Raw genomic sequence first — 20816 nt, 5'->3', positions numbered from 1 at the left:
TCTGAGCATATTAATGCAACAGAGATAACAAAGTCAGTAGCTAACAAAAAAGTTTTAAAAAATAAAATATGAAAGAGCATTCAAAAGCAAACATTGTAACTAAGAAACAGATATATATGAATGCACTAACGCAACAAAATATGAGTTATCAAGTTAAAGGAGGACATGACATGAAAGCCATTAATTGAGAAATACAAAAAGGCAAAATGTGCATTAAGGTATATGCCTAGCAGCCCAGGTAAAAAGTCTGGAAAATTATGTCCAAAACATGGTGGCAGAATTAAAAGCAGACAAGATACACTGGTCTGATCTTAATTAAGGTACATCCCAACAACTACTGCAGTAACATTTCCCAACCAGGGAGTCACAACAAAAGACAAGGTGAGGCGCAGAGTTAAGTTAGGGTTCTACCACACAAATCTTTTCTTCCTCAACATGGAAAAGATGATTGTCCTCCACATTCTGTCAGGTGTACTCAGCATTGCTTCTAGGAAAGTTCTGGAGGCCAGTTAGCCCAAAGAAGGGTTCACCATAAAGACTCCCCGAGGTCCATGAAAGAGAGGATGTTGAAGGAGACCATCTGATCCACAAACTTATGGTTTAACTGCACTTGCAAATACAAAGCTCTTCACAACTGGCATGATGTCTACAAAGCCATATTCTCTATCACATGAATATACCCTCTGTTTCATACTCTCAAAGAAAAAAAAAGTTTGATCTAAACAATCCCAGTACGGTTATTAGATTTTTTTTTAGCATTTCCATAATGACAAGGCATAAAATAGCTGCCTTTAGGAGGCACTCCAACATACTCCAACGTTTGACATTTCATTAACTTTGCTGGCCACAGAACGACAACATGCAGGGCTGCTTCAGAGTTCTGTCATTGCACAATAGACACAATGATAAGCATGCAGACAGTAGCCAACAGCAGTATACACAAAATAACAAGGAGACAGCACTGTCACATTCTGCAAGGAAAACGGCAGAGGCTTTGCACCACTGTTCATCGTGTCTTGAAAAGAGAAGAGTTACTGTGATACCACAACCAGCCTCCAGTGCAATCCCACAGCCACAGACACCTATGGTGACAGAGGTGGAAAAGAAAGACATGATATCCATGCATGCCTTGTAAGGTGAACCCACAGGACTCCATTCCAGACCAAATACCTAAGATCTATCCCTGCTAAGGGTACAAAGATTCACAGATGCAGCAAGACAGGGTATATTAGTTAAATGATGCAGAGAACGCCAAGAGCAAGCAAGTTCAGTGGGAGAAATAATGTTTTCTTCAACCACATGATACAGATGGAGAACACAGACAAGCTCAGAAAAAGCATAAAGAACAGGTTTATGCTCCTATCCTCTCCACAAATTACATTCCAGTACTTTAAGGAAATACATTGTCCACCACAAACCACAGCCTTTCATATCAAAAGTATTTTTCCAACACCACTCTCACGATTTCAAAAACAGAAGTATATTTGAGGAAAACGTTGATTAAAACAATAGTGGTTTACTATTAATATTCTTATCCATCTGCATCCCAATTCAAAGTACCTAAACCATACCTAACTTTCAAACACACTACTAGTCCTTTTAAAAAACAAAATTATCCTCAATAGGTAATCTCTGTCTCTGCTTCTTCTCAACCTAACTACTTCATATCACACTTCTACTTCATATCATACTTGTCATCTGCTTCGTATCAAGCACTTAAAGCAGAATCTCACACCAACATAAATGCTACACAGACAACTTCATGGAAGTTAAGCATCTTAGCCTCAATTTATGCATAGATTTACATTATCATGCTATCTGCCTAAGTGCACGTGTTCCCCAATGAATTCTAGCCTGCATACCTCTTTGGCTCTCCATTCTTGGTCACCACCAAGACTTGTACTTATCAACTCTATGACATCACATAATCTGATTTTAAGAATATGATGTGATTAACATTATCCTTATTTTCTTCCCTAGATTACATCCTTCCTCAGTCCTGACATCATCTACATCAGGAAAACACTGTCGCTCCCGTTATGCCAGTTTTAAAATACTTTTCATTCTATTAAGGTGAACTGAAGTACTTTAGGTTAGTTTACCAGTAGCTCAGACCAGTTTGGTTTAATAATTTAGAATGTACTTATATTGCAAAGCGTTTTAATACAGATGAGCCTTTATTCACCTAAAAAACCCCCAGATTATACACATCTGTACGGCACCCAGAGTACACTCCACCTCCCTTCCCCATTTGTTTTGGAACACAGATGCTGTCGTATAAACGCACAGCACTGGGGGAGAGAGGGACACCTCCCTTCCGTTCCAACAGAAGCTCCTACAGCCTTGAGAGTTGAACAACAAAGCAAGTTTAAACATATTTCCTAATCTAAATTTAAGCATGTCTTTTTTAGGATCCCAGTCAAATCACAAGTTTTGTCTTTCAGGACTTGGACACGGAACGCCCCTTCCCGGGGGCGCGGGTAGCGGCTGCAGGGGTTGAGTGTGCAGCGGCGCCGCGCGCCCACACGACCCGGCCGCACGGCCCGCGGGCTCCCCCCGTGCGCCCAGATCCTCAGTCGCCAGCAGCGGGTCATCGGCCTCCCCCGAGGGCGCGGGCGCGCCCGGCAACCGGGGAGTTGCAGTCACCGTCCCGGCAGCGCTTAACGCGGCACCAGCTGCGCGACCGGCGCCGAATACGCTCGTCTGGCCCCGCCCACGCCCGCGGCAGCAGCCCCTGGGGGAAGCGGCTGCCGGCCCGGGACCGCCGCTGCTCCGCCGCTGCTCCGCCGCCGCGGCGCCCCCCCGGCCGCTGGAAGCGCAGCACCGCCCGTTCCGTCACCGACAGCGCGGGCCCGCGCCGCCTCGCGCCGCGCCCCGCCCCGCCCGAGCTCGGCCCCCGCCTCCCCGGCCCCGGTACCGCTGCGTGAGGCCGAGGAGCCGGGTGGAGGCCGCCTCTGCGCCGCTCGGCTCCATGCGGGCGGCCGGCCGAAGGCCTCACGCCTTCAGCGCCGCTGCCGCGGCTCCGTCCCGCGCACATCGCGCGGCGCTGGCCGCCGCCGGGGCCCGCCGGGAGCTGTAGTCCCGGCCTGCGCGCGAGCGGCGCGTCCTCCGCCCGCAGACGGAGGGAGGGAGGGCCCCAGCGGCTGCTCGCCCGGAGCTGCTCGCCCGGAGCTGCTCGCCCGGAGCTGCTCGCCCGGAGCTGCTCGCCCGGAGCTGTTGCTATTTAACAGGCGCAAACCCCGCTGCCAGCTCCGCAGCCGCCTGCGGTCTCTGCTGCGCTCGAGAACTTCGCGCTGCTACTCTGGCCTCGGCCAAGGCACGTGAAAGGTTCTCAACACGCTCACCGACAGGTCAGAGTCGTCTCACCGACCGAAGTCTCCCTCACGTCCAGCCACGACCAGCCAGTTGCCAAGACCTTAGCGGGGAAGGAATGACAGCTCAGTTCAGTAACACTTCAACAAAGGCGAGAGGTCAGACAGCATGCAGGCACAGGCTTTGGCTTTCTAGCCTGCACGGGCCCCCTTAATCGCAATTGAGTCTTAAATGATCTCTACCAGGGTGACATTGAAAGTATAACACATGACAAAACAGCAGTGATTTCAAGTGTGTGAAGGTCTTCCCTCTGTTTTCTCCTTTTACACAGATACCATCGTTCTCTGCCTTTTCAGGAGGTAAACACAGTCTATGCTTGTCCCGTGACATTAACCCTGGAGTGAGGTTTGAGCACCCACCCACACTGGGAGTTAAAGCATGGCAAGGTGACCGTGTGAGGCCTTATTTTAAAACTTCTCAGTGGGAGTTGAAACCAATACTACAATCAGCTACTATGACTAAAGATGAACCACTGTTTTGCTAGAGTAACAACTTGTATCTTGGGTAATCGTAACCCGGATGACTGTATTCTGTTTAGACAAAGTTATTCAGTAATTTCGATTGCCTGTATGGTTGGTAATGAACTGCAGTGCATTACTGTGTATTATTAAATACTGCAGCTGTCCATGTAGTAAACCGTAATTAGTTTCTACATTATGTGATTGTTTCTCTATTTTTATCTTTCTATACACCAATTATTACAAAACAGTAACTTCAGGTAACACACTAAAACTCTACTTTGAGGTTTGCATTTAATGAAAAGATTAGTGTTAAAAGACAGCTCAGTTTCCAGAATTCTGATTGTTCTGAGTCTCTCTGCTTATTCTGTCAGCCACTAGAAAATGAAGAGTGACAAAAGAGGACAAAGGACACCCTGCAGTAGAAGGACATCATAAGTAGAAGCCACCAAAGAGCAACTTTTAATTAATGCGATCCAGACTGGACTCAAACTGGTGATGTACTGCTGAGGAATTCTGTCAAGCCTTGCCTTAAAAGAATTCAGACAACGTAGAGTGCTGAAACTTTTAAGACCCATCTAGATCTTCTATAAGCGAAGTTTCCAACATATTGACACCTGGTGATTGCTTCACAAGGCATCCTCTGGCAGCAATTCCATCTGGGTCTGCACCCTCCACCAGTTACTTACTCCTCCTTCGCTGTCACAGCATCACCCGTTGCTGTCAGTTCTGCCATTGTGTTTGAGGAGTCACGCTATCAGCTGCTCAATAAAGGAACTTGGGGTAAAAAAAAGGAAGAAAACCTCTCAAAAACGGTAGAGAGACAGTCTTTCTGGTTAACCAGGGAATTAGCAGGATACAGTTGGATTGTGAGTTTAATGATAGATTGGTTTGAGCAAAGTGCAAGCATGAATAAAGTGATAAAATGCATCTGGAACCCAGCATACTATTATTCTGAACATCACGTCATCACGTAGGACCACCTATGTGTCCCATCTACAAGTTTCATGTCCCACAGCTGCTCAGTTTGGCAACGGCACCTCAGGTCCAAATCTAAAAATGGTACTCATACACCCAGGCTCTCACTGAAAACCGGCTGTTATTCCTAGTGAAGCATATCTCTGTCCACAGGCAGTTGATGGCTGCATCCAAGTCTGTAACATAATGCTCAAGAAGCAAGACTTAAATATGTTGTGTGGGTTTTTAGTTTTTTTGTTTTTTTTTTTTTTGTTTTTTTTTTTAGTTTATAACCCCAGTGTTAAAATACGGTGAGAATATTCCATGCATGGGGCACTCTTAGAGTAACACCTCTTCACATACAGTTAACTGTAGCATTTCATAGTTCTTCCAGCTAGAAATAATGCCATCAAATTTAAATTAGAACACAGCAATTTTTGGAATAATTTTCCTTCATTAACTATATTATTGTGCTTTTATTCAATGTTAAACATATGGACGTGTCAATTCTCTATATCTGTCCCCTGATAAATAGTCAAAGCTGACAGGAAATAGGAATCTCCACCTTCGCACCACACCTTTGTTTTTAAAAATTAAATACAAAACCCCCTATGTCTACAGGTAAGAAACTCCAATAAGGTAACTGGTTAATTACTGCAAACAATGTTTTGTACTAGTTAACTGTATCACTAAATATTTTTTGTGGTTTTGAAGGATTATCTCCCATGCATGGAAAAGATCTTCCAGTTTTAGAAATCAATGGAAATAACTGATTTTAGACCAGTAAAATAACACACTGTAAAGAATATCTCATTTGTTTGTAGGCTACCTGTATAGAGCCCATTGCATCTTAACTCAAATGTCTGAACACAATTCTAACCATGTGCCACTTGAAAGTACATTTCAGCTAAAACCACTGTAAACTCAAAGCTGACTGCTTTTGTAGCAAGAAATACCCTAATGAACATAAGAATGCATAGCCAGTAAAAGAACTTAAAAGGAACTTCTATATTAAAGAAATAAAAGTCTTTATTGAAAGAAACAATAACCCCTACTCAGTATTTTGTACTCAGCCACAATTTTCCTTCTTTCTAAATATCTGCATTGCTTTACAAGATTGCCAAAAACGAGGCTTCATTTATCTTGTTCCTTCAGAAGAACCGACTTCCACAGAAATAACAAAGCAGAAAGAACCTTCCACCTAAAGTACTTAATTTCCACTTTAATGCAGTTGTCATTTACCCCGTACCCTTCTGTGCACTAGTTATAAAACAGTTAATATGAATACATGCATTCACTCCAAGTATGTGCTCTGTGGTGTCCCTCTGTCATACTGAAGAATACCAGCTTTTAAAACACAACCACTCTTTCAAACAGCAAAGAAACACACCCTGCTTCTGCACAGAGCTTAGCAATTGCTAGCAAAGCTTTTCCTCGGTCAGTTTCTTTCTACGTATGCCTCCTGAACTGGAAAGCCTGAAAAATTTCTGCACGTGTCTTAAGCCGTACCGAAGTCTAACAGTGTGCTAAAATTCCAGCCAGAGTGGAATGAGAGCACAGAGCCCCTGCATGAAAAAGAGCCACAAAAATTGAAGTCTGAAGTTTGTTTTAAATGTTTGAAAAAAAGGAGAAAATTTCTATAGTATGCTGTGATTCCAAAGATGCAAAAAATCTTTAACATGATAAAACCCACAATATTCTTTACACATAGGGCTGCCTCCCTTACAACATGCTATCAACAATCCTTTTCCCATTTTCTCAGACAAGAAGCACATAAAAATGGAATTGAGACAGGTAGTGGCAAATTAAGAAAACAGAGCATCTAAAGAGCTATGCTACAAATTAATTTGCTTTGGATGCTGTCTAGCTAAAATTCTGGATTTCTGTTAGCAGCTTTTAGCAATGATAGATGTTTCTAGTATTCTGTCGCCTGATGCAGCATGTCTCTGCAGTAAGAGGCTGGCGGAGACACAAACAGCAGAACTGCCTTACCTTTATTTGTAATTACTGCTGATTATATGTCAAGTTCCATACTTCCCCCAAAAGAAAAAAGCCTCAACACAATATATAAAAATGGATTTTATAAGGATATGTACTGAGAAACAGAGAATTTTTAAAGAAAGGGACAGACAAAAAAGCCCACAGCCTATGAATTATAAAGTCCAAGAAAGAGAATTATGGGAATACTAAGAAAAAGAAGTTATTCAATGAAAAAGATACAGGATGTTAATAAACCTTAAGGTTCATCAGAATGAACCTCGACTTTCTTCGTTTAATTTCCAGAATCACATCTCCCTTAATCTGCTTCCACCTTTATAATAGCATGGGTCATTGAGTCCATTTTGTATGGATTATATAAAGACATACAAAGAACTCTGTTCACCAGACTTGTGATATCTGTACTGTCAGTGATTTCAAATAGGCCTATTCTCTCAAAACAAGGACTCTTCATCATTACTTTTGTTAAGGCATTGTAAAACAAGTTTACTTTCCAACAAACTTCAGGACAGATAAGATCCTCAGCACCTTGCAAACAAGGAATAGACCTTAAAAATGATTGCAGACTCTTAGATGGGAATATAGCTGGTCTATTTCAGACTAACAAGTAACACTACAACTAAGATTTCAAAATAACTCTATCAATCCATTTTATCTCCTTGACTTTCCTAAAAGAGCACAAACTCACTTTTAGCGACACTTTAAAAGGATGAACTTTATAACAAAACCATTTTGTAACTCTCCATTGGTGATGTATCTCTCATGTTCTTCTGAAGCATGAAGTACTTACATAGCATACAATGATCCAAAAAGAGAAGCTATGTTTGATTTCTTTTTATTAGACAAAATCAAACTGCTCCTCTTTTCACAACTGGATAGCTACACAAAAAGACAAGTCTAGAAGCAAAGTTCTCCAAAACAGACTAAGCCACAAGTGAAGTTTGGGTTTTTTTAAATGTTTGCAGAGGAAGTAATGAAGTCATGAAAACCCTGGGCACATACAAGACTAGAGTAAGATGGCTCAAATTCTACTTAAGTCCACATAGCCAGGATTTTCTATCATCTCACTGGTTTTGGACCTTCAAATGTATTTAGTCAGTTAGGGACATAGGTGGAATTCAGACCTCTCAAATCTTGACCAGATAATCTGCATTACCTTCCATCCAGACAGAAACATTTCTAGTGCATAGCCAAACTTTACTCACCATTACTACTTCCAAGCTTTCCCCTTCAAACTGTGCGTTCAATGGACCCGTGTAGACCTGAAGTGGCATGGACTGGCCACTGCCTGGACAAGTTCAAGACTCTGCACTCAGCATAGCATACTTGCCATCTCTGAAGGCTTTCACAAGGCCAAAGTCCAGCCTGCTTACAAAACAACTGTATAGAATGAGAGTACTTCATGTAAGCTCTTAAACCAGCTACATATGCATTTGCTTGGTGAAAAAATGGATAAAGACCTTAAAAATTACAATGATCGGCACAGAGGAAGAAAGAAAATAATTTAATGCTGAGCAAAAAAGATTTCCAGACAAGCCTACAGTACTAGCAAGGCAAGGGACCCAGAAGGAGCAGACCCTCAGATGCTTCTTACTACCCTGTTATACCCTGATCATTTAATGGATTGTAAAGGTATAACATAATTTTAGTCATCTGCAGAGAGTGACAGTACACCATTCAGTACGCCTGCAAGTAGCAGAAAATAGTCAGTTCCATGACAGACAAGAACATACATCAGATTTGCTATGGAATGCTGCTCTCAAGTCTAGATACCACAACAGAATGAGTTCCATTCTCCCTATGCAACCAAAGTAGTGGGCTGCCAAATGAAAAGCAACGGAATTCAAGACACATCTAGACAATACTGTACTGAATACTGAGGAAAAGCCAGTCATCACAATTCATGCACAGATGAAATACTAAAATAAAAATTTTACTTATAAGTAAGAAACCGAAAGTGCCACAATAGCATTCTCTGAAGTGTAGTCAGCATCACATTTGATGCCCAGCAGACAGGCAAAATCTCTGTGTGCAGTGAAGAATTTGGTGTATCAATGACAGTTCTGGCTTACTAGAAATGAGGAAAAAGTTCTTGAAGTGACACAGCTGATGCAAAGAGGAGTGAAAATCCAAATAAAATCCAGTAAAGCCAGTAAATCCCAAGCCAGAATGCTGGCTGTTAGGAAAAAAACAACAACCAAGGGCAACTACAACATGGGGATAAAACTTCAATTAATATTTATAAGAAGGCTAATGCACAAAATGTGTAACTTAGGGAGAAAAAAACCCATGACGACTAAACTGTATTTATTCTGGGGGAAAAAAAAAAAAGAAAAAAAAAAGGTGTATTTCAAAGCTAGAACTAAAGTAATTATCTTCTAAAATGCACTGGAAACTTCACTGAGAGCACACTATATTTTTGCAGGTAACTGGTTGAGCCAGCTCTTTCCATAAAAGCAATTATTCTCAGTAATTAAAATATTTTAAATACCTCAGCGAAGCAGTGGATCAAGGAAAAAAAAAGATACCAGTTTTCAAGAAAACAATAGAATGCCTTTTCTTTAAAAAAAATTCTAAATTTCCCAAATTGAACAATTCATCTGTACAGTTCTTAGTACAGCTTTGTGTGATTTTTAGGTCAAAGGACGAGTATTTCTTTTCCCATAGGCGAGACTTATGTTTCTGAGAATACGTGCACATGCCTACCTGTACATAGATACAAAGACGCAAGTACAATTGAAAACAGAACACAGATGTCAAAAAAAGAAAACGTAGCCTTATCAAGGGTTGGAGGTTCACCCAGACCTCATTCGGAGGAGTTCTTCAGAGATTTTCTGTTTGTCGGTTTATTTAAGACAGGTCCCTGAAGGCGCTTTCTCCCGTGTCTCGCGTTCAGGGTCACCACCAGGTCGGGCAGGCCGCAGCCGAAGGACCGGGAGAATGCGCCCCTCGCCCGGCCCCCGCCGGGCAGCGGCTTCCGCACCCGTGGCCCCCCGGCAGCCCCGCCGAGGGGCCGCCCGGCACCGCCACGCCCGCGGCCCGCCCGCCGCCCGCGCTCCCGGGGCGGCGGCGCTTCGGGCGCCGCCCCGCCGGCCGAGCGCCCGCTGCTCGCGGAGCTCCCGCGCCCGGTAGTTACCAGAGCACTCTCAGAGGCGCCGGGCACCAGCAGCAGCTGGCGGTGAGGCTGCCCGGCGCGCCTGAGAAGGGCATCGGGGCGCGCTCCCGTCGATTTCGGCGCTGCCCCCGCTGTTGCGGGGCGTGCTGCGGCTCTCCCGCCCCTCGCCCCCGCCGCGGCGGCGCGGCGCCTCGGCAGCCTGGGGGCCCTCGGCGGCGGACCGGGGCGCAGGCCGCGGCGCCTCGGCCCGCGCCGGCCGCCGGGTCCTAGAGTCCGCGGGTCCGCGGGGGCGGGGCGGGCGCAGCGCTGCCTGCTGCGGGGGGCGGGAAGCGGAGCCCTCAGCGTGCCGCTGCCCGGGCCGGGGTCCGCTTCCCGTTAGCTCAGTCCCCCCGGCGCCTTTAGAGGCCGTGGTTTGCATCTTGTCTTGGCGGGCGCCCTGGCCTCGGCTTGGCTTCCCGAGCGGTCCGAAAGCCTGGCCGCCGGCGCCGGGTGCTGCGGCAGTAGTGCCGGCGCCCGTCGCGGAGGAGGCACTCGGGCTGCCATGGGCGCAGAAGCGTGAACGGGCTCGGGGTGGCAGCGGGCTGGGCAAGGGGCGCCGGGCGGGCACTCTTCCTCGCTCTCCCGGGGGCGGGGGGCACGCTTCTGGCGGTGGGGCGCTGAAGGGGTAGTGCTCAGGCACGGTGAGGCGCCCCGGCTTTCCTTCTGCTGGCGGCAGAGAGGCCAGGCGGGTGAGAGGTGACAGCTTGTTTCCCCTTTCTGCACTGGGTGCGTGCACTTTCGTGCTCAGTCGGAGAAACGCTTCTAGCGCTGCAGTCTCGGTCTGTGCTGCTGTTTCTGTGAGTGTCACCATCTACCAAAGGCTGGAGTTAGCTGGGTACTTAAGTGAGCCTGACAGTCCCCGATGGCTATGTGACATCCTGCCAATGAAGTGGAGCTGGAGGAGGTGACCCGAGCGGTGTAGAGTCGCTCTTAATTGTGCGGACAATTACAGGCCTCAGAGCAGGATAGTTCTGCAAAGGCTGTGCAGTTGCCGGACTGCTCGGTAGCTGTTCTTTGTTTTGCAGGTGCTGACGTACAGCCTGGCATCGAAGGAGCAGCACAGCTGGGAGCGCTGCAGAGATCTGTGGCCAGCTGTGGATGACACGCTCAGACTTGCACCGTGGGCATAGCCAAGTCCTGTGGCAGTGTGGCACATGAGGGAGGCTGAATGGGTGAAAGGTGGTTGTGTCCTAGTTGGGGATGGGGAATGCTGCTGGGTGGAAGGAGCTGAAGGGGGCAGTGTTTAAGATGGAAGCTGAGTGGGGGTACTGAGCAGGACAACACATTTGCTAAGCAGTGGCAATTTGAGTGATGCGCCAAGCAGTTTGTCAGCTTGAACTACAAATGTTCAGAATGTGGGTAAAGACTAAAAGAATAATTACTGTTTTATATAATAAGAAGTATTTCCCTAGCTGTAGTATTTTACCTTTGTTCTAAGGCATTTTCTGGTTAGTCTTTAGGCCAGAGACAAAGGTTTTAGCTGTTTAACTGTTGTTAGTGACTGCAGGAAGAATATTACCTGTTGCAACAAATGCTTCTCTCTTGGCAGGTTTTACATTCTGCATTAGTAGGTGCTATACAGGAAAAGCGCACCATTTCTGTTGGTACTACATTTAATGAACTACTTTCCCATGTAACTTCATATCATCTTAAGTTATTTATATCTATTTAAAGAAAGGTTTGCATTCAGCCTAGTAAAATGAAGTTTAATTACCAACCTGGTCAGGTTGTAGGTGCAATGTACAGAGCTGCAGCAAAGGGGCAGGTGGTGTCGCCTCTGGCAGCCATCCGTTCCTTGGTCTGGTGCTTGGCGCACTGCAAACAGAGGCCAGAGCGGGAGGCGTGCTGCTGTGCCTCCCCATCCAGAGAGGTTTTTTGTTCCCCCCCCCAGTATTTTTTTTGTCTTCCCTCTGGTCCTGGCTGTTCTGCTGTATGTAATGCGGTGACGGGCCGCAGGGAGATGGCTGTGGGTCTGACTGTGGATGGGTGTGTGGAGGTGAAGCAGATGCCCAGCACAGAGGAGGCTCGGGCTGTGAAGTGTAACTGTGTTGTGGGACTGCAAATTCCTTCGAGGAGCTTTGTGCTTTCTGGTATCGCCTGACCAGTGGGCGGCTATTCTTGTGCGCAGGTGCGGAAGGCGAGGGCGCACCGCAACGTGCAGAACTTGCTCATTTTCCGCCCAGGAATCCCATGGCGGAGGCAATGGTGCCACAAAGAGAGTTGTGAAGACGCGAAGGACGGCTGCATGTCTCGTAGAGAATAAAATTCTCTCCACTGCTGTGTGTGTGACCCGGCGTGGCATTTCAGCATTACACATCGTACCTGTCATGATGTGTCTGTCCTCGCCGCAGCTTGCCTTCGTCCCCGCCGTGTTCCCGTGGTCTCGGCACCATCGTGGGTGTTGCCGGAAGTGTCGCTGGCCAAGGGGGAAGCAGTTGCTCAGGCTCCTGTAGGCACAGTTGGTGACAGTCGGGCACGGCCAGCACTGGTGGCACAGCCAGCGGCGTGATGCTGCAGTGTATCTGCCGCATGCACGTTTGTTCCCCCAGGAATCTGGGATTCCCAGAAAAAAGGGCTGGCAGAGCTGAAGTGCAAAATCCTGGAGCGACTGAGTGGACTGAAGCCCTTGTCACACCATGGTGCCCTGTTGTTTTTCTTGGGATTTCCGATGTTCCTGGTTTCTTTTTTAGTTTTTAGTACTTATTATTTACTTTAAAACATCTAGAATAAAAACTTAAACAACAATTGCCAGAATGGGTTTCATGAATAAATAATGCCCAGGCTATTATGCAAAACGGTACAGACAGTAATTACTCCTGATTTATATTATAAAATTACAAGCAGCAAAATACAAATAATAGAGCATTAATTGGGATTAATGTGTGTAGAGAAACATCTCTAGTTAGTGTTAAAAAAAGGAATTACAGGTGCTAGTTAATCCCACTTAGTAGTAAAGTGATGATTAAAATGTTAGAGTGCAAATAGAGGAAATGTATTTAGAGATGAGTCATGACTAAATCTAATCATAGCTATTACTTATTCTCAGTATGTATTGTAATTAAAAATAGATAATTTAACAATCTTTTTTTAAGTGATAAAGTTAAGAGTCATTAATAGCTAAACTTATAGCCATTATTAAATGTATTGCACACATTAATGACTCCCAACTGGAAACAAAAAAGTTTTAAAATTTAAAAGGAAAATAGAAAGCTAACTGGTAGTGGTTAATAAGTATTAAGTATTGTACTGGGTCTGGCTGAACTGGAATTGGTTTTCCCCTACAGCAGCCCCCATGGTGCTGTGGTTTATGCTGGGAGCTGGCAGGGTGTTGATAGCACCCTGGTGTTGTGGCTACTGCTGAGCAGTGCTTACACAGCACCAAGGCTCTTTCTGATATTTCCCCCAGTGGGACGGAGTGAGCAAGATCTTGGGAGGGGACACAACCAGGACAGCTGACCCGAACCGACCAAAGGGATATTCCATACCATGTGACGTCTGCTCAGTATAAAGCTGGGAGAAAGGAGGAAGGGGGTGGGGTCACCCTTGGTCCTCCGAGGCAACCACTACGCGTATTGGAGCCCTGCTTCCTGAGAAGGCCCGACATCACCTGTCCATGGGAAGTAGAGAATAAATCTGTTTGCTTTTGCTTCCGCGCGTGGACTTTTGCTTCATTTCGCTTATATTAAAACTGCTTTTATTTCACCCACAAGGGTTAGTTTATCTTCTTTCCCCTCTTTGCCCTGTTGAGAAAAAAAGGGGAAAAGGTGTGTGTGGGGGGAAGTGATAGAGCGACTTGGCCAAAGTCAAACCATCACAAGTATTAATACACAGGTGTAAGTTCAGAGGCAATGATGATTCCTTCCTAGAAAACAGTAATTGAATCTTCAGATTTTTAAATAAAGAGAAATAAAAATGAGTCATTCAATAACAGTTGTGTTCAAATGTAGGTATTAAGAAAATTCACAGGTGGCAATGATTCTCAATGAGAACTAACAACATTAAAAGGTTTAGATTTAAAATAAAATTAGAAAACTAACACAGTGTTTATGACCACCCAAACTGAAACATAACCATTTTTGGGGATGCCTCCCCAGATATTAACTACTTCCAACTAGGGCTAAAATAAAAGTAAAACCAGTGCAAATTAAATTTGATTAGTGCACAATTAAGCTAAATTTTAAAAACATTTAGAACACTAATTAGGTGTCATTAATGCTTTATTTAATAACAGCAATGTTAAATTTTTGTATTAATGGTGCCCAAGCAGTATCATCATCATAAAAATTTCCTGGTGTGAGGCAGAAATAGAATATTAATTGGGAGCAGTTTACTATCATAATATCTCCTTATAATTATGGTAATTACAGTACTCCTAATTTGGTTTCTAATGCATAATACGAAATCGTTATTTAGAAGAGTAATTAACCTTTCCTTCTGCCTCAGCTGCTGCTTTCAGCGCTTTGTCTCCCTTTTCTTTTTCTTGAGGCCACAGAGAACTGGAATCCTCCCCGGGCACGACTCATTTGCTGGCTGCATTCAATAACAGCAAATTATTTAACCACGCCATTAAAATAACACACTACTACCCAGCGAAACAACTCGACAGGGTACACCGGCGGATGCTTCTCCTCGCCACTGCGCACCTGCCCCGGTCGGGATCCAGTACCGCTTGGAGCAGCCGCTGGCACAGCCCGGCCAGACCCACTGTCAGCAATGTTGCTTCTGTGGCAGTTAGTGCTGCCACAGGCGAGTAACCCCGTGACAGCAATCAGAGCCTCGCAATTAAAAACTCCTGTGGTAATTGGAGCCTCGCAATTAAAAACTCCCCTGGCAGTCGGAGCCTCGCAATTAAAAGCTCCCTCCACCTGCACACCGTAGGGAAACTGCCTGTAGGCAGAACCAGACACGGCAAGAGGGACCAATCCTGCAAGCCTGCCTTCACCTGTGTCTACACATGTTTCCCTGCTATCAGCCACAAAACGTGACCAAATCCATCGAGCCCCTACTAAACTCTTTTCACAGGCCAATATGGGAGAAAATACAAAGCCAACTGAAATCAGCACAAGCGCAAGAAAAATAGGAACTGGTAAATTCTTGGAAACAAGCTTGTCTCTGTCAGCCATGTTTAACATGAGGATGCAGCAACTTCCCCCAGCAGATCTTGGGAATAAGGTAATTTTAACTCTACTACAACCACCTATGTTGGATCTATTGTTGCTCTTGAGAGACAGCCTAAATTGACACAGACCACATCACAATCTTCATTAGCCATGACTTCTCTCTCTACAGACAAGAATGATTATCTCACCACTTCACTTACAAAAAAAAAGGGTTTCGCCTGCTAACGTCAGCTATCCCATCTGATCCAAACATGGTGCTGCCTCCAGCTGCCAGAGAGAACAAATCAACTGTGGTCTCTACATCTCTGGGAAAGAGTAAGAACATGTTAGTGAAGAGTTGCAGCCACCACTAGCCAGCTGCCCACTCAAGCACCTGTGTCTTCATCACATCATACATCAGCAAGACGCCCTCTGGAGCAGGTATCCCTAGAAGAAAACATTGAACGTAAGACTGGTCATTCCAGCCCTGATGCCATTGCGCATGCTGCTGGGCCACCTACAACAAAAAACATTTTCTGTCTCTGCTAATAGGATTGTAAATAAGATTACTAATCAGTCAGCTGTTTTCAAGAAAGAGGCTGTTAATGATGCTGAGATGCTTCTAACCAGAGATCTAATCCAGCAGTGCACTGGGCTCCAAATCCAGCAGCGTTAGAACAGTTACTAAGCCTTCAGCTGCTTCTTCTGTTACTTCATTTGTTCTAACCATCTCTTCTGCCTCTGTGTTTGAGAAGAGTCTCTCAGATTGTCCAGTGTTTGTAACATCCAGCAAGGAGTTCCCCTGTGGCATAAGCACTGCCAGACTCTGAGAAGAATACACGGGGCTCTTTGAGGTTGGAAGGACTCATGTCAGAGCAGGGTTTTGCAGTCAGATGCCACCATTCTGAATGGGTAATTATCTCAGTGTAGTTGCTGTTGCATATTTATGCTGTGTCACTTAAGGCGGGGGTGCATGGGTGTGTTGGTTTAGGCCCTGCTGGGACCGGAGACCATGTTGCCGTTGCCCATCCCTCACCCTCAGCTGGTCAGGCTGGAAGTGAGGCACAAACCCTGGGGTTGAAATAAAAAGAGCTTTAATACAACAGTGTGATAAATAACAATCTGAACAACAACAGTAGCAATGATAACAACAATAAACAGTAATAACAGTAAACAAGACAAAAGATATACAGAGAAATACTGCAGTGGACACAGCTTCCCGCGACCAAAGCCACAAAGGAAAGCTTCCCACGCTGCTGCGCCGGACCTGACATCAGCATGGTATGAATAACCCGGCTGGAGATCCCTTCCCCCTGCTTGGGAGAAACTTAACCCTATCCTAGCTGAACCAGGACAGTGGGTAGTATCCAAACTGCTCCATGGACTCAGTAACATGGGTATATGCTGTGTTTTAAAAAAAGTTCATTTGTCAATGACATCACAATAAAAAGAAAAGGATCTTTTCACATTTTGGATATTAATACTCTGCTTCAGACCTAGTTTTCTTTTTTACAATTGCCTTTCATGCTCTGCCTTTTCTCCCCAAAACAATCTACATGCAATTTTGCAGTTTTGATACTGCTAAAGTGACCAAATATGCTAGCAAAGAAGGCAGATATTCCCACGGAGTAAAACATGTCCAAGTTTCTGTGTGTTCAAATAATGTGACTGTGCAGAGAGGCAGAAAGTAGTTCTAATAATAGGAGGCTGTGTCATGGCAGGGTCCACATATTGTTCAATTGTTTAACCTTACTGTTTAGTTTCACTGTGGAAACTCACCCTAAAGCTGTTTTATTACTAATAGGCTATGGATGAGGGTTAGGGCCTTAGGGTTAGGGTTAGGGTGAGGGTTAGGGGTTAGGATTAGGGCCATTAAGGTTAGGGGTTAGGGTTAGGGTTAGGTTAGCATTAGGATTAGGGCCTTAGGGTTAGGGTGAGGGTTAGGGTTAGGTATAGTGTTAGGGTTAGGGTTAGTGATGCCATTGGGGGTAGGGTTAGGGTCAGGGTTAGATTAGGGTTAGGATTAGGGCCTTAGGGTGAGGGTTAGGCTTTAGGGTTAGGGTTAGGTATAGTATTAGGGTAAGGGTTAGTGGTGCCATTATGGTTAGGGCCATTAGGGTTAGGGTTAGGCTTAGGGTTAGGTATAGGGTGAGGGTGATTAGAGTTAGGGTTAGGATTAGGATTATGGTTAGGTTTAGGGTTAGTGTTAGGGGTTAGGGTTTGGGTTAGGGGTTAGGGTTAAGTTTAGGGTTAGGGTTACGTTTATTGTTAGGAATAGGGTTAGGTTTAGGGTTAGGATGCAGTTAGGGTTAGGCTTAGGGACTAGGGTTGGGGTTAGGTTTAGGGCACAATTAGGGTTAGGATTAGTGTTAGGGATAGGGTTAGAGTTAGGGCACAATTAGGGATAGGGTTAAGGATAGGGCGCCGTTAGGGTTAGGGTTAGGGTTACAGTTAGGGATAGAGCGCCGTTAGGGTTAGGGCAAAATTAGGGTTAGGATTAGTGTTAGGGTTAGGGATAGAGTTAGGGTTAGGGCGCCATCAGGGTTAGGATTAGGGCCTAGTGTTAGGGTTAGGGTTAGGGTCAGCGTTATGGTGCCATTCGGGTTAGCTTTAGGGTTAATTTTAGTGTTAGGGTTACGGTGCCATTAGGGTTAGGGTTAGGGCCTAGGGTTACGGTTAGGGTTAGGTTTAGGGCACAATTCGGGTTAGGATTAGTGTTAGGGTTAGGGATAGGGTTAGGGTGCAATTAGGGTTAGGGTTAAAGTTAGAGCATCACTAGGGTTAGGCTTATGGTTAGGGTTAGGGCACAATTAGGATTAGGGTTAGGGTTAGGGCCTAGGGTTAGGGTTAAGGCGTAGGGTCAGTGTTAGGGTGCAATTAGCCTTAGTTTTAAGGTTAGGGTTAGGGCGCCATTAGGGTTAGGGTAAGGTTTAGGTTTAGGGTGCAACTAGTGTTAGGGTTAGGATTAGGTTTAGGGTTAGGGCCTAGGTTTATGGTTAGTTTTAGGATTAGGGTTAGGTTTAGGGTGCAATTACGGTTAGGGTTATGGTTAGGGTTAGGTTTAAGTTTAGGTTTAGGTTTAGGGTGAAATTAATATTAGGCTTAGGATTAAGGTTACGCTTAGGGCACATGTTTACAGTTAGGTTTAGTGTTAGGGTTAGGGTGCAACTAGGGTTATGGTTAGGGTTAGGTTTAGGGTTAATGTTAGGCTAAGGTTTAGGTTCAGAGTGAAATTAGTGTTAGGGTTAGTATTAGGGTTAGCCTTAGGGCCTATATTTACGGTTAGTTTTAGCGTTAGGGTTAGGTTTAGGGTGCAATTACGGTTAGGGTTAGGATTAGGTTAGGGGTTAGGGTTTGGGTGCATTTAGGGTTAGGTTTAGTCTTAGGCTAAGGGGTATGTCCTAGGGTTATAGTTAGTTTTAGGTTTAGGGATAAGGTTAGTGTGAAAGTAGGAGTAGGGTTAGGTTTACTGTTAAGTTTAGGGCCTAGGTTTAGTGTTAGGGCCTAGGGTTATGGTTAAGTTTAGGGTTAGGATTAGGTTTAGGGTGAAATTAGGGTTAGGTTTAGGGTTCCGTTTAGGGTTAGGGTTAGGACCTAGGGTTATGTTTAGGCTTAGGGTTAGGGTTAGTGTTAGGGTTAGGGCTCCATTAGGGTTAGGGTTAGGTTTAGGATTAGGTTAGGTTTAGGGTTAGTGTTAGAGTTAGGGTGCCATTAGGGTTAGTGTGCAGTTAGGATTAGGGTTAGGGCCTAGGGTTAGGTTTAGGGTTATGATTAGGTTTAGGTTTGGGGCGCCATTAGGGTTAGGGTTAGCGTTAGGATTAGGGTCAGGTTATGATTAGGATTAGGGTTAGGTTTACAGTTACGATTAGGGGTTAGGGTTAGGGGTTAGGTTTAGGGGTTAGTGTTAGGGATTAGGTTTAGTGTCATTAGGTTTACCATTACAGTTAGGGTCATTAGCTTTAGGGTTTTGGTCAGGGTTATGGTTATGGTTAGGGCCATTAAGGTTAGGGTTAGGTTTAGGGTTAGGGGTTAGGGCCATTATGGTTAGGGCCATTAAGTTTAGGGTTAGGTTTAGGGTTAGGGGTTAGGGCCATTAGGGTTAGGCTTAGTGTAAAGGTTAAGCTTAGGGTTAGGGCCATTAGCTTTTTGGTTTGGGCCGTTAGGATTATGGTTACTGTTGGTTTTCTAGAGGACTTCCTGCAAGAGAATGGACGTGTGAGCAATCCTGCCTGAGAACAAGAGTGATAAGAGACTCAGCCGAACAAGAATGCGATAAGGATGTGACCCTGAATGAGGGGGGAGAAACTCGATGAGACAAACAACCTCCCAAAGGGGTTGGGACGGAAGAGGAAGTTCCACAAGGTGGGAAGCCTGGCAAGGCTGATGTGGCACTTTTTATCCAGTCATAAGAAGGTTTAAAGTGCGGGCTAAGTTAACTGTCCAGTCTTGAGGACTTGTACTGCATGTTACTCACGTGTGCGGGAGAACATTATAAAAGAGCTTTCTTAGTTGTAATAAAGGGGCATTGCTTGATGACATCGGTCGTGTGCGTGCTCAGCTCTCCTGCAGAACCAGAACAAGTATGTGCAAAAGCTGAAGTTTGCCCCTTTCTCCGTCAAGTGCAGGTGAGCTGTCAGTTGCAAAAATAATCTGTAGAAGTTCTTGAGAGAAAGGAAAACGTCTCAGTGGCTTTGAGAAAAAAATGTTATACTGGTCTTGGGCCAGCAGGACGACTCTCCTGGTACAGACTGCTGGTTCAGGAGCAAAACTGACCTAAGCTTTTAGTAAAAGAAGTTAGAAAAGCAGTTGTGGAGGCGCGTTTGCTAGCCCCATTTACACAGTCGTTGTTAGAAAATGTGCTGTGTGGACAACTTATGACACCATCTGATTGTCATCAATTAGCAGCTATGATACTAAAAATCAAAACCTAGATTGTTGGCTAAATTTGACTGCTGTACAGTACTCCCATAAAGTTATGTGTGGTAAAAATAACCTCTCTTTGGCTCTCAGCTGTATCCAGGCCCAAATATGGATGCAGTCGGTAGCTGCCTCAATTGTAAGAGAAGGTGAAGAAGGCACTCTCCCTACTGAAATTCAGAAAATAATTTGGGACAGTGCCACTGATTTTGAAAAGAAACTCCAATCCTGGTGGAACCTGGTGAACTTTACCTATGACCCTATCACAAACACAGCTACAACCTTTGTGCTTACTATATATAATGCCACCATACACCAAATTTATCCTGTCGTTACATTAGGGTTGAACCACAACGGAACTGTACTCTATCCTTTTGAGCATAGAGTATGGGCCCGAAAGGTGAATGAAAAATGGCAAACTGTCAATCTGGCATCTTGCATTGTAGGAGAACAACAAGGATTTATCTGTGAAGGCAATGCAATTGAGTCACAAGATATTTGTTTAGATACTGAACAAAATATTTGTCATTTTGAGATTCATCCTAATGAAAACCCTGAAACAGTACTCATATATATTGGCAAAGGCTGTGAATGTTTGAGGACTGTTTGTGATTTTTTTTATCCGTGGATAAGGTAATTGTAGAGACTAAAAACCATTCATATTTCTGTGTTTGCAATTTTAATAAGGTTATCGGATGTGACTTTTCTTATTCTGCCCCGGTCATATCTCACCAACTTTTGCAATCTAATTACACGTTGATGCATGAATTGCTGCCTACACCCATTGGAATGAATCTCACTTTAGTAAAGCAGTTACTCCAACACAAGGATTTGGTTGAGATTCTGGAAAAAATTACGGAA

General features: G+C 44.8%; 1 protein-coding gene and 2 long non-coding RNA genes across 10 annotated transcripts in view; 2 read left to right on the top strand and 1 right to left on the bottom strand.

Moving 5' to 3' along the window:
- GARNL3 (GTPase activating Rap/RanGAP domain like 3) overlaps positions 1-10052 on the bottom strand; it is a 58992-nt gene extending 48940 nt beyond the window's left edge. For 4 of the 8 annotated variants that reach the window (XR_012634945.1, XM_074924142.1, XM_074924143.1 and 1 more), the window contains exon 1: positions 9922-10052. Coding sequence is in view for 7 of the 8 variants with exons in the window: in XM_074924142.1 (XP_074780243.1) it covers positions 9922-9995 (74 nt within the window). In the remaining variant the exon portion in view is untranslated. Of the gene's footprint in view, positions 1-2917; positions 3077-9491; positions 9778-9921 lie in introns of those variants that run through there. The other 4 variants (XM_074924148.1, XM_074924146.1, XM_074924147.1 and 1 more) reach the window with 4 other exon arrangements.
- On the top strand, positions 3228-6884 carry LOC141968889 (uncharacterized). Its single transcript, XR_012634947.1, has 3 exons — positions 3228-3470; positions 3644-3758; positions 4205-6884. It is a non-coding gene; the product is annotated as an uncharacterized LOC141968889 (long non-coding RNA).
- On the top strand, positions 9866-13049 carry LOC141968888 (uncharacterized). The gene is made up of 3 exons (XR_012634946.1): positions 9866-9963; positions 10965-11118; positions 12068-13049. It is a non-coding gene; the product is annotated as an uncharacterized LOC141968888 (long non-coding RNA).
- The last annotated feature ends 7767 nt before the right edge of the window (positions 13050-20816 follow it).

This window comes from Athene noctua, chromosome 20, assembly GCF_965140245.1.
Source record: "Athene noctua chromosome 20, bAthNoc1.hap1.1, whole genome shotgun sequence".
Taxonomy (NCBI): Eukaryota; Metazoa; Chordata; class Aves; order Strigiformes; family Strigidae; genus Athene; species Athene noctua.
Note: the sequence above shows the minus strand (reverse complement) of the source record. Positions and strands in the feature narration are given on the sequence as shown.